This window comes from Nannospalax galili, unplaced genomic scaffold (assembly GCF_000622305.1).
Source record: "Nannospalax galili isolate Female #2095 unplaced genomic scaffold, S.galili_v1.0 scaffold211, whole genome shotgun sequence".
In the NCBI taxonomy this organism is placed as follows: domain Eukaryota; kingdom Metazoa; phylum Chordata; class Mammalia; order Rodentia; family Spalacidae; genus Nannospalax; species Nannospalax galili.
This window is the reverse complement of record NW_008329624.1, coordinates 2,121,157-2,135,589: the sequence shown is the minus strand read 5'-3', so window position 1 is coordinate 2,135,589 and position 14,433 is coordinate 2,121,157. Positions and strand designations below refer to the sequence as shown.

Sequence of the window (14,433 nt, the reverse complement as noted above, 5' to 3'; positions counted from 1 at the left end):
CATAAAATAAAAAAAATAAAATATTAAAAAAAAAACCAAAAACCTAGACACACCTGGGAAGAGGGACTCTCAGATGAGGCACTTCCTCCATCAGACTGCCCTGTGGACAGGTTTGTGGGCCATTTTTTTAAACTGCTAATCGAAAGGACCCAAAAAACAGTGTCCTAGGAAGGTGGGCCTGGGCTATGTAAGAATGGTGTTGAATGTGAGCTGGAGAAGCAAGCCAGTGAACAGCACGGTCTCTGCCTTGAGTTCCCGTCTTTCACTTAAGTCAGAAGAACTGCTGCCTGGAAGTATAAGATCAAACACCCACCCCACTGCCTTTGGTTAGCTGTTCATCACAGCAACCAGAATAGAAATGAAATTTCTGATGGCCTTCGTAACAGTTTATGATGTCCAGATGCAGAAATAAACTCAAATATGTGTTGAATCCAGGACAACCACCATCTCTAGGTTCTACAGTTTTCCACAATTAAAAAATACCTTATTTTGGACTGGAGAGATGACTCAGCAGTTAAAAACACTGACTGTTCTTGCAGAAGACCGGGGTTCGAATCCCAGCACCCACATAGCAGCTAACAGCTGTCCATAACTCCAGTTCCAGGGGATCTGACAGCCTCTTCTGTCTTCCTCCGGCATTGCACAACACGGGTGCACTTACCTACATGTAGGCAATACACGCATACACATAAAATAAAAATGATATAATATTTTTTTTAAAGAATACCTTATTTTGGAAAAACAAAGTGAAGATCAGTGCTATTGTATGTGAAATCTCACAGATGATTAATCCCTTTTTCATTTGTAATTTTTAAGTGAAATTGTAATCCTGTATCTTCTTTCAGAACACAACAAAAATATTCAGTTAAGGCAATGTGTACCACCAAAGAACATATAAAGATAGCCAAACTTAACATCTTTTGTAACACTTCTGGCCTGGTATAAGCTCACTCCAAGAGTTGTGTCAAAAATGTAAGGTTGACAACAACAAGAGTTTGTTACTCCTGCCCCAGCATTCCCCACCACAAACACTGAACATGTCCAGCCACAGATAAGTACATGGATGGAAAGAACTGGGATGAAACAGAATGAGGTGAATAAACATTAGTGCAGAACTTGACTATCAAGCACGTTAACTAGTTTTCAGTGTCAATGACACTCACACACAGCTTCAACAAGCACCAACAGCTGAGTAGGTCTTCCGGTGGGTTTTGAAGGGCTTCAGTGAAACCAGTCAAGATATACACTGACCCAGATAATGGGTAGACAGTGGGAAAGCCACCAGAAGAGAAAAGAATCAAGTAGTACCTTGTTAATAGCAACAAGGCTTTACTTTTAGCAATCACAATTGTTATAGCATCAGAAGAACACTTGAGTAAGCATTAACATGTATTTACTGTTAACCCAGGTCAGTATGAATATAGAGATGAACAAAATGAAGTCTCTAAGTGAACAGCCCACTGGGAACAAAGAGTCACATAATGGAACAGGGCCAGGCCACACCATGCCATCTCTTTTATACAAAAGACAATGAATGGAGAAAGTTTGAAGAGAAGTTGAGTTGAAGGTAGTGAGTGCTGCTAGGTCCAGAGAAGCGCTGAGCAGTGAGATGCTGGAGAGGAAGGACAGGTCTGAGGGCAGAAAACCCAATGAAGATGCAGAGGAGGAAGGAAAGCATTCTAGGGAAGGGCATGGGGAGAGATGGGCTCAAAGGGACATAGGACAGTGTGCTTGGGCGGGGCGGATGGGGGTCCATGTTAGGTAGGGTAAGATGACCACTTTGAACAGTATAATATCTAATCAATCAAAATATGGATAAGTAATACAAGAGGGTAATCAAATTTAGGATCTACTTTAAAATACCATTCTTAGTCACTTTAACTTACTTGGTCTTTTCTGTTTTGTAATGATCAATTTTAGGTGTCTCAAGTACTAAAAATTATTGCCAAAAGAATATAAAAAGGTACATTGTAAGAAGGAATAATAAGGTATACATACAAGAAGTACCAGACAGCATATCTGGGAGTTTGAGTATAAAGGAAAATAACCATGCCTTTAATCCCAGACCTTGGGAGGTAGAGGTAAGCAGATCTCTGTGAAATCGAGGCAGTCTGGTCTACATAGCAAGTTCCAGGCCAGTTGGGGGTACCGGGAGATCCTGTCTCAAACAAACAAATAGAAAAGGAAAATAACTATACTAGTAAAGCCCTCTATTCTAATCCCAGTCTCTATGACCTTGGGAACAGAGGACCTTAGGAAGATCAAGCAACAGGATTAACATTTTAAGGCCCTAGAGAAAGTATTTCCAGGAAGAGATGGGAAGTGGAAATACAGGCAGGACGTGCATCCTGAAACCTGGCTGGAGCTTCACAGAGGATGGTGTGAACCTCTCCCTCCCAAACCAGGCCAAGTCTAGGAAGAGCAGCAGTCACAAGGAGCCCCTGGGGTGAAGTGCTCCTGACACCTTGTGGGGCACCATGATGACTGCAGTCAAGTCATCTTCCTGTTTCCCATTCTTTTTAAGATCATCACAATACACTTATCTAGATTATCATGATGTATTTTTACTACATTTTAATTATTAATTCTCTGGGGGAGGGGAGAGTATGCCAGGACACATGTGCAGAGGCCAGAGGACAACTTGTGGGAGACAGTTCTCTCCTTCTACCAGTGAGTTCAGGGGAAGGAACTCAAGGTGTCAGGCTTGGCAGCAAGTGCTGCTGAGCCCTATGATACATCTTAAAATGTCTTCTTCACAGATATTTTTAAACTGTTTATATCAAAAATTATGAATAAGGGTATTACGAATAAGGTTTTCTTCTTCCAAAGAACATACAAACCAAAACAATTCCTCAAAATGTCTTTCTGTTTGGGAGATTCTGATGCCCATTTAAAATTATAAGCACAGAAAAACAAAAAACCTGGCGTGTACTATATTTTTGTCCAGACACCTTTCAAAGAGAAAAGTTCCTAAAATTATGTGATAATCAAATTATATTATTGCCCACTGAGCACCAGGAAGTTATCCAGGGACCTCCCTGCATTGGAATGGTCTATGGTTTATGGTTCCTAGAACTTCCTTGTCCCAATAAGGACATATATTTATACTTTTTTTACTTTGAAGAAACTCTTTTATTCACTGTAATTCTTGTTTTCCACAACTACACACAATTTAAAATTAATTAGGCATTGTGATTGCATAGGGAGAAAAAAACCAAACCTCAAGAAATCTGAAGTTGCTAAAAGGAAAAGTCTAGAGGCCCTAGAAAACACCCAAGTGCGACACACTGTGAAGTTGGTATGAGATTTTCAAATTCTAAGTTATGTTTAATTGAGATGAGCCCACGTAAACCAAAAATCAATACTTGTGTTAAAGTAGCAATTAAGAAGAGTGAGCATATATATTTTCCATTAGATTAGCTTAAAAATATTAATTTCCAGTCAGCCCTATTAGTCAGGTTTGCTCTCCATGACTGCAAATGGTTTCCCTGGGGATCAGTCTACCACAGCTACATACAAATTCTTTACATCTCTGTATCTCAACAAGGTGAAGGCCTTTCCCAGTGAGATTAAATAAGTCATACTTCAATCTTAAACAATATTAAGCTTATAGATTTTAGTTTTGCTTAAAAGAAGGGAAAGCATACAAGTGGTGAAGAGTTAGAAAACTAGGAAAGAAGAGTGAGGTGAGATCAGACATACATGGAACAGACACAGCCAGTGCACCTGCAGGCAGCTATTTCTTCACTGAGATGTCTTAATATGCTGCCTAGGTGTGAGCCAGACATTGGAGTTATTTTTCACAGAGACAATAAACATAGGAAAAAAAACATCAATTATGACTAATGCTGAATATCTAAATCTCGTAAGAAGATACAATTTCAAAGTAACAGGTCTACTGACTGACATTCAGATAATAAAGCAGTAAATATTTTCAAATTTCTTACTTTTAAACTCTTATAGATCTGCAAAAGTAAAAAGTATCGAAAATAGCTTGAAGATGACCAGCTTGCTGGGAAAAGGTTTCTATAAATGGAATTTAGGGCTGTAAGAGCAATGTACTTGGTTCCATGCACAACAAACATCAAACCAGCTACACTAATCCATCTTTTAGCTACAAATTTTATCAATACAGAGGATTCTGAGGATGTGTTCACAAGAACTTAACTACAGGTTTATTAAAGAGGAAGTATTTTGCTTGTTTGCTGAGCATTAAATTTTAAAAAACTAAAGATGCTCATTAAATTCCATAACTAGTGAATTAACTCTATTTAGAATTAATTTTTAGGAATTTCTATCTTGAAACATAAAACATTAGACCTTTAACACAAATTTACAGCATATGCTTAGTAAGTACTAATTTATATTTTCTTTTAATTATGATGTAAATTCTTGCTAGGTTTATAGCCTCAGAAGAGTTCTGATTTGGGGAGTCATCTCACCTGTCACCCTAGCATAGTTATTAGACTGTGAACTTTTGAAATGTCAAGCTCACAGAATGGCAAGTAGGAACGACTGTAAAGACAAACAGAAGTAGTTTTTATTTGACAGCAAAGATGCAGAGCACAGAAGAGTGGAGCGAGAACCCGTTCCTGTGCTCTCAATTGTTGCCTGCCTTCTTGCTCAATGGTACCTATTCTGCACTCCAGACTCCTGCAGCGATGAAATCGGACTGCCCTAACCTGTACTTCCTTCTAATTTACTTACATGTTATAGAAGCAACAAAGTACACCATGGGCTAGTCATAAAGACACTGGTGTAAAAGATGAGAATCCTGAAAACTCAAAGTTCCTCCTCCTCTGTCTCAGTGTGGGATCTCACCCTGGTTTCCCTCTGCCCTCACTCCGTACACAAGCAGTCATCAGACCTGCACACTACCTTCCTTAATCTTCCCTCTTCCTACCAACACTCCTTCCACTATGCCAGCGTGGGCCACAAGAGCTTTGCCTGCTCTATTCAACTTCCCTTGACAGGATCCCAGCAAATCCATTCTTTAAAACAGGGAGACCCTGTCTCAAAATGACAAAACAAAAACAAAAACAAAAACCTGACTGAAGCATTCAACTAAATTTCAAATCTGATCACTAACCTGCTTCAAAAACTTTCATAGCTTCCAAGTTCTGATGGAAGAAAAGTATCTTTAGCCTCTCCAACCAGATCTGTCACCCAGGCCTTTGGCTCTAGCTCCCTTGGGCACTCTGCAGGGCTGTATCCTAAAACAGCTCTCGTTTTTTCCTTGTTCCATATTTGTCTCAATACAATCAAAACTCAGCCCAGAGTCCAGCTTGCTAGGAAGATTTCCCTTTCTCTCCTGTACCCACTCTCTCCTCCTCACATCTACGTAGCATGTGTCTAGCATAGACTGAATCCCACTACAGGACGATTCATCTGTTCTCAGGCCTTTGTCAACCAATTGTGGGCTCTTTCAGGGAAGAAGCTAGGTCTTAATTTAGTAGTGACTAGACTAGAGTGGATCATCATGAACCAGGGATGAGGAATACATCAGCCAATAAAGCCGGAGCTTTAAGCTCAACATAGTAGGCCAGTGGTCACATGTATGTGTGGATAGACCCACACTGAGGTACATTTGAGGACACCAATTAGGTGTGCTCTCTCTCTCTTTCTGTGTGTGTGTGTGTGTGTGTGTGTGTGTGTGTGTGGTCACGAAATCTTGCTCCAAGATTAAAGCAAATTTAGAAGTCAGTTATTGGGGGCCGGAGAGATGGCTCAGTGGTTAAGAGCACTGGCTGTTCTTGCAGAAGACACAGGTTCAGTTCCCAGCACCCACATGGTGGCTAACAACCACCTGTGACTCCAGTTCCAGGGGATCCAACACCCTCTTTTGACCTCTTCAGGTACTGCACAACATGGATATACTTACATACATGCAGGCAATACACTCAGACACATTAAAAAAAAGTTATTACTATACAAAACTCTGGGTTTTCTACAGTTTCTCATATTCATAGTCTAATCTTAATCAAAGTCTAGATGAAAATTTAAACTTGTGCTGATAGTAAGCCCTCAGTGTTTGATTAGAACAGCAAGGCCCTGCTGGAAAGCTGTTGTTATCTCCCTAGGGAACAGAGGAAACCTGTATGATAAACTGCACCAGGTCACACACCTTGAGTCCAAAGGCTCCATCCTCCGAGGCCAAGACTTCCACCTGCAATCATAAGGAGAAAAATAATTTAGGCACCATCAAGAACCTCTCTGAGTGTAGCTCCAGAAGATCAAGCCAGACTGGAGAAGGGACCAAGAGGTTGCCAGTTCAGGCTGGTCCTCAGAGAGCAGGTCTGGGGGAAGCCTGCCACCTCCAGGTATCCTGTGAGCTGCAATAGGGCTGGTGGGCTTCATGCAGAGGACCCACCTGCCCTAATGCATATGTGGTAGTGGAAGGTCCTCGACAGGACCATCTGGCTCGCATCTCAAGATGCTGCACAGGCTTTCTGATGCTTCACCGATAGACAGTGAAGGCAGCCGAGCTCCGGGAAGTAGTTTCCCTGTGCTGATCTGCTGCGGCTGCTGCTGCTAGTAGCTTCTTGCCCAGCTCTCCTGAGTGGGCAGAGCACAGCCCTGGAATGCTGCAGAGCAGGAGTTCCTGAAAGTAGTGCTCTAGAAAAGGCAGGCAGAGTCTAGGCAGCAAGTTGTGAAATGATGGCAAAACTTCAAATTTGGCTGTCAGTCTCATGCAGTAGTAGACAGAGTTCATTAACATGAATTTAAAAAGCTGCATGGAACAAGACATGTATTGATAATTACTGTTTTTTAAACAAAATTATTCAGTCTGGTGCCTAAAGCTTTTAACTTTGACTACTACAGAGAGCCCATATATGATGAAAAGGAGCAAGAGGAGAAGGCAACAGACCAAAGCTGCCTGTTCAGAGCTCAAGGAAGGCTGTGGGGTGGGGTGATAGAATCCATGGTGACTGGGGCACTGTGGTTTTAACCATCTTAAAATGAGGTGCTGTGCTGTACGTTGAAGCTGAAGGTGTGCACAGGCCTCACCAATGTGTGCTGCCATAAAGGATAACGACAGAAGTGAAGATCGCCCCAGCAAGACTAACATTAGCATGAGAGCAAAGGGGTTAAAAGGAAACTGCTGATGCGAAGCAGAGCCCCCTACCGCGGAGAGGGAGCTGAAGGCTAGATCAGGGGCTGAGAAGATGAGCAGCCGCACTCTGATGAAAACCATATGTTGCTGATACCAAATATGATTTTAGGCTAAAGACTGAGATGTTGGATCAACTATAGTAAAAAATCATTATAAGATTCACTGACAGCATTTCTGTTTACACTGCAATTTCCAGAGCTAACTGTGAGATTTAGAAACAAGCCTTTTAACAAACTTTTAGCCTAAGAAAACAGACCCCCCTCCCTCCACAAAGTTTGTATCTTATATACGTTTAAATTTCCCAAGTCCTGTCTTCCACACACCAGGTAACTAACCTCAAGTATTTTTTATTTGTTTTTGTTTGATTCCCCCTTGCCCCCCCCCCCAAAAGAAACAGGGTCTCCCTGTAGCCCTACCTGGCCTGGAACTCCTACATAGACCAGGCTGGCCTCCATCTCACAGAGGATCTCCTGCCTCTGCCTCTGCCTCTGGAGTACCAGGATCAAGGAGTATGCCTCCACGCCTGGCCTATCAATTTTTTTTTTTTAATTACAACTCCCAATTAACACTGAAGACTTTAGCTAATGGGAAAAGCATTGCCAAACTTAACAGCTGTGGACATTCTATGACATTTGCATGGAAGCTGTACAGACAAGTCATAATTGTAATCTTCAGTCATTCTATTAGGACATTTAACCCTGATGAGGGCATTTTAACTTACAATTATTGTTAAGCATATTAAAGTTGAGACTGGCATCTACAGAGTGAGTTCTGCATATTTGAAGTCAAGGTACAAAAAAAAAAAATCAGTAGCAAATGGAACTCTCTAAAGGTAAGGCTCTACTAGATTCGACAACAGGAGGGGAAAATGAAGCTCTCTGTGGAAGTTAGAGCTCTCCATGTGGCTATCAGTGAACAGAAACCGCGCCAGACTTTAGGGATATTGTGGTTAGCATCAGCCTTTAGCCCTGGTTCTCTCTCAATAGGGCTGAGGAATAATCCAAATCGGTTTACACTTTAAAAAATTTTTTATTGGGCTGGGTGTGGTGGTGCACGCCTTTAATCCCAGCACTCGGGAGGCAGAGGCAGGCAGATCTCTGTCAGTTCAAGGCCAGCCTGGTCTACATAGTGAGTTCCAGGACAGCTGGGGCTACAGGGAGACCCTGTCTCAAAAAGACTCCCCCCCCAAAAAAATTTATTATTTTTATTTTATGTGTATGAGTGTATTGCCTGTATGCATGTAAGTGCACCCGTGTTGCATAATGCCCTTGAAGTCAGTCAGAAGAGAGGTCAGATCCCCTGGAACTGAAGTTACGAACAGTTGTTAGTTGCCATGTAGGTGCTGGGAATTGAACACAGGTTTTCTGCAAGAGCAGTCTATGCTCTAAACCACTGAGCCATCTCCCCAGCCCCCTCTGTTTATACTTATAAACCAATTTTACTTAAGCAACTTTTAAAAGCTGTTTTCTTCAAAGGCACTATGATTTTAAAACATATACATCCTAGCTTATGATCCTTAGCATTCTCTATTCTGTAGGATTTTAATTTTAGAACCTACAGACTAAAAAGTCAATTAAAGAAACGCAAGGTTAGCTTCAATTGAACACGAAAGAACTAGCAATGTCAAGCAAAGATTTTCATGGTGGGTGTAAGAGTATTTTGTCTAAGTTGGAAAGAATCCCCCTCTAGTGGGAGTACGGGTGTATTTCAACCTTCACATAATTTTCAGGTGGTAATCATTAAATTTATCATCAGGAATCAGCCAAGTCTTGTTTCTTTTGTGATAAATTTAAACTTTTTTTTTAAAAAAGGAAAGCTGATAACTTTTTAAATTTCATTAACCAAAAATTAACAAACTAGAAGTACATTTACATTCATCTGATGTACTATGTTAATCTTTAGTTATTAGTCAATCAACATAATGTTTACTTTGGCTATAAAGCAATCATAATTTTAAGTTAAAACTAAATTGTGTGACTGGGGAAAATAGTATGCTCTCAATGGGAAGGCTTGCTCAAAGGAAAGGTATAGAATGATATAAAAATATTAATTCTTTGCCTCCACTATAATCTGCATTATGAACTCCTCAAATGAAATGCCCACACTCATTCATCAACAAGTGCTTTCTGGATACATAATCCATGCAAAGTTTTGGGCTTAGTGTCTTCAAATAGTCAAAGTCATAAATACCCAAAAGAAATGCAATTAAGTATCCATTATACAATTTTTAAAAATTCAGAATCAGAAAGGACAAGCTGGCATTACTCACGGTACCATTTTTCTTCTTAAAACTCAGTTTGGGGAAGGCTTAAAATTAGCAGCATATAAAATCATCAGTAAAGAAAAGTCACAGATTTTAATTACCAAGGATGAAATTAGGGCCAATGTTCTTCTTCTCCACACAGAGAAACATACCTGACCTTCAAAAAAGCAGAACTTTTCAGGAGTTCTTGCAGGACAGAGGTGTAAAGAGAGATTCCTAGCTTCAAAGCCTAGGCCCTTTCCCACTTAATTCCAAATGATCGTACAGTGAACACTGCGGAACACAGGTGCCTAGGAGTCCATCTGCAGAGAACTTCAAAGCACACCATCAAAGTGAAAATTCACAAAGTTCAGCAGTAGCCAAGTCTCTGACCTTCTCAATTGCCCTACAAGCACCTCAGCCAAAAGAACCCTAGTCACTGTGGTTACCTGCCCAGGAATGAACACAATGCATGAATTCAGAAGCAGAACTGACTACAGCTTTCCTTTTCCCTCTCGCTTTCAAAGTTCTTTTCACTCTCACCTGTAAAGCACCCACAGAAAGCACAAATACTAATTTGGGCCAGTGAGATGGCTCAGCAGGTAAGGTTGTTTGCTGCCAAGTCTGAGCACTTGAGTTCAATCCTCTGCCATCCACATGAGTGTTGTGGCAGAGGTGCTCTCCCTCACACAGTAAGTAAATGTAAAAGAAGTAAAAATACTGATGCCAGAAACAACAAAAAGCAGATCAAGGAAAATATATCTGTGCAAATAGAGAAACCAAAGAACAAAATGTGCAGCACAGGAGCATGTATGTACAAACAAGGGTGGGTCATACACTTGTATGCTGTATCACTTGAATCCAGTGCAATATACTTGGAACATTTCCAGAAAGAAATGCCAAAAAAGGGGACATCAATAATTGCCTTTGGGCAGGAGCAACTTATTTTTCACTGTCTATTGTCTTACAATGTAGGTTTGTTTCATTAACTACATGAGATCTTGTTTAAAGAGCCTAAAATAAGACAACACTGAAAGCCACTGAATATCAATAATTTCAGGAACATAAGCAATTATCTCTGATCTTGGTAAAAATGGAAAGCACAGCAGTCAGCACTTGTATGTATAAAGGAGTCTCCCAAACACTTGTGGTAGGTGTATAAGTAAAACTAAAATGAAACAACCAACCTGCACTGTGCATGGTATAGTACCTTCAAACACATCCATGCCCACCTGGGATTCTATCTGCTAGAGAAGTCTGTTTCTAGGAAATAGCTTGTGACACTGTTTATACCTTGAATATGCATACATACTGTAGTATTACTTACACTGATGACAAATTAGAAGGCACAAAATTGGGAAATTCTACTAAGTATGGTATGATCATAGGAGAGCCTATCATATAATCATGAAAAACCCAGGATTCAAGAAATATAATGTCAAGAAACATACTAATTTTTAAAAGCAGGATTAAAATTTTTAAAAATGATATTTTAAGCTATCAAGTCTATCCACTTCTTTCTACCATGACTTCTAGATTTTGTGCCATACTGGAAAGTGCCTTTCCTACTCCAGTATTTAAAAAATATTCACTCATGTTTTCTCTTACAAAGTTTGACTTTACTTTTCTTACTTTTTTTTATCATTTTTTATTTTATGTGCATGCGTGTATTGCCTGCATGTAGGTAAGTGCACCCATGTCGTGCAATGCCCATGGAGGACAGAAGAGGCTATTGGATCCCCTGGAACTGGAGTTACGGACAGTTGTTAGCTGTTACGTGGGTGCTGGGATTCGAGCTCAGGTCTTCTGCAACAACAACCAGTGTTCTTAACCGCTGAACCATCATCTCTCCAGCCCCACTTTTTTTTATATTTAAAAAATATTTGATCCATCTTCAATTTACTTCAAAATAACAAGGGTGAGAGGCGACTCAGTCCTAATTTTCCGTTTGAATAACCATGATGAAGAATAATCCATTTTTTTCTCCAGGGATTACAGATAATGTGTCTTCAGCATAATTAAATATTAAAATAATACAAGTTTAGTCTCTAATTCCAGGCAGAGATGGGGAAAGCAAACTTACTCAAGTGAGCTGCTATCCAACTCAAAGGGGGAATGGGGAGGGAATTCTCAGACAATAATATTTCTCAGTAAGAGTACTACCAAGAATTTAGATGATCTTGAAAAAGATAATTTTGACCTATACTCGTGTTCAAGGAACAAAAACATAATTCAAGACATATGATTATGTCTACCTTAGTTGCCCAAAAAGGCCAATATACCAAATAAAATCTCCATCAACTGCCCTTTTACCTACATTAAAGAAAAGCAAACACCAACAAATAACCAGATCTATAAACTGTCTAAGGATTTTAGACAACTTGAAGTCCAAGACAAGTGTTCTCTCTGTCTCTGTCTGTCTTTGTCTCTGTCTCTCTCTCTCTCTCTCACTCACACACACACACACATGTGTGCACACATACAAATACAAACAGCTCACACACTCTGGGCTGCAAAGTTTCAACTTTAGCAATCATGGAAGTTGTTAATATATTATCACTGCTTATTATGATTATGTCACTAGCCTTCTCCATTTTAATGGTAGGAACTCTAGCATTTCTCCTTGGCTTATTAACTCCCTTCACTCTCCTACAACGCATTCAACCCACACAGCAACTCAAGGATATACTTGCTGTAACTGCTCAGTTGTTTGGCTCGTTGGCAACAGAAAAGCACAACTGCCCACACTGTAGCATGCTAAGCAGAGCAACTACTCTGAATATTTTAAATAGGGATGAAGTAAATACCTGGAACCATGAAAAAAACATGCATGTTGACCAAAAGCACTGGTGGTATTTGAGTCTGTGTAACACGATCTCCCAACCATGCAATATTAGAATTTCACTTTTCACAAGCAATATGCTTGCTCCCAAGCCTCTTACGATGTTAGTTTTATCTTCATGTCCCAGGCTGTTACACCGAAAGAGGCAGTCAGCACACTGTGGTCACACTCCTGTGTAATTACTTTCCCTAAGTAAATGAGGGTATGTTTACTGATTCCTGAAGCAGGAAGGGAAGGGTATACCAGTCACAAGCTCAATGTGGCTCACAGCATGGTATCAGTGTTCAACAGTGCCATCACTACACAAGCGGGGGTTGAGAGCTCCTTCCATCAAAGGGAAAACCCATTCCTCAACCTTTTTAATCTGACCTAGACTTGTGATGTACCTGAATCAACAGATTATAGTAGCAGAAACCACACTGTGCCATGTACCAGTCTTGGAACCAAGAGGCAGCACACATTCTCTTGAAACTCAACCAGTCACCATGTGAGTGTATCCAGACTAGCTCAGGAGAACTCTAGTCCTCTTACCATATTGCCTTAGCCAAGGGCTAGTCAACACAGAAGAGCAAGGCCACCCTTCAGCTTGTCTTGGCTTATGGCCGACTGAAGAAGGGAGACAAAGATCAGCAGAAACCAGAACTGCCTGGCTACATCAGGATAAAACATCAAACTGTAAACTTGCATAATGATGCTTCTCGGCTGCTTTCTTCTGGTTCTCCCAGACTATAATATCTACACTAGGACCTCTTCCGCAAAGCCTGCTTGCTGCCAGATCATCTAACTGCTTGGCCCCCACACAGCATTTATTTTGTATCCAGCTCTCTCCTGGTTTGTACTTGAAAATGTCTATTGATTCAGGCACTGTCTGTCTCTCTCCACCAGAGCCAACACCTTGCTCATTGTTACCTGGAGGGAGGAGTGCCAAAGACAGCATGAACTCTATGATTACCTGTTGAACAACCCATGTGTATGAATGAATGCAAGAAGACTATAATGCAAATAAAGACACAGATACATGTGTATGAACCTAAGCTTGACATGGCTCATTACAATGCAGAAACAGATATAACAAGGTCTAAAATACACTCAACCTAACATAACTACAAACACTTTTCATTTGGCTGGTAATATACTCTTGCATCACACACTAGTGTAAACCAAGCCAAATACTATATTTAATCATGGTACATACACATGTGATACATTTGTCTTTCGAGTCAAGAGTAGATTTTAAATTACTTTAAGAGGATTAGGTTGTAAATTGATGGCAATGGGGGAAGAGTGGGGTTCAAAGACAGGTCTTTTCTATTCACCTCCAGTTAAGACATGCATTTCTTTTAGACCAAAAATACTAAAGTCAGATTACACTAAATAGTTTATTAAAGATGCATAATCCACAGCCTTCGCAGGCTTAATTTCTAAAGTGAACCTGAGCTTTGCAGTTGGGCTGGTTGCCCACAGCACAGAGAATAGAGACTATTCTGCCGCGTTACAGATCACAACTGGCCAGTGGTGCAACACACCTCTTCCATAAATGGTCTCTCTGACCCAGTGCACATTGGTCAGTTACATGGACAACATATTTGCAGATCCAAAACCATTAATAATACTATGTTAAAGGAAAATCATACATTTAAAAATTAATCATTCCCATATTTCTGGTGTTATCAAGAAAGATAGCTATGGCATTATGGAAAACATAGGCCAAAACAGGTAAGTGTATTCATAATTTCATCCGGTTCACCCAGCATAAATGTGTATATAATCTAGATTTTCAAATAGAAAATTTGAAACAGATACTTTATATAAACACAATACTTTACCTATAAATGATTCTATAAAACATTAAAGCAGAAACCATATGCAGAAAAAAAGCAGTTATATTTACTCATTACATCACATCTACATAACTGCTTCTTCTGCGTCCTTCAGGTTTGTTTCTGTTTTGTATTAAAACTTTCCACACTCATTCACACAGCTTAGTCTGCCGAGATAAAACATAAGCTACAGGTGACAAGACAGTGAGGGACTACTCAAAGCTCTAACTAAGGTGAGATGCTACCTTTTCCTAAATGTTTATCTTGTATTGTGTATCCGAATTTAATCCTCGTGCAATGATATTTTAGGCAGAAGTTCCCTGCTTACCCAACCCCAACACCTTTACCTATTACAGCTGGATAAATTCAAATGCTATAAAAACACAAGCCAATAAACTAACTCTAATTACATTTC

The 14,433-nt window shown here is 40.1% G+C and overlaps 1 protein-coding gene across 6 annotated transcripts in view; it reads right to left on the bottom strand.

The window, feature by feature from the left end:
* Arid1b (AT-rich interaction domain 1B) overlaps positions 1-14,433 on the bottom strand; it is a 417,231-nt gene that overhangs the window by 168,456 nt on the left and 234,342 nt on the right. For 4 of the 6 annotated variants that reach the window (XM_029566701.1, XM_029566702.1, XM_029566705.1 and 1 more), the window contains one exon: positions 6,125-6,166. The exons of the other annotated variants lie outside the window; for them this stretch is intronic. In XM_029566701.1, the coding sequence (XP_029422561.1) occupies positions 6,125-6,166 (42 nt within the window). The remainder of the gene's footprint in view (positions 1-6,124; positions 6,167-14,433) is intronic. 6 annotated transcript variants of the gene reach the window in all.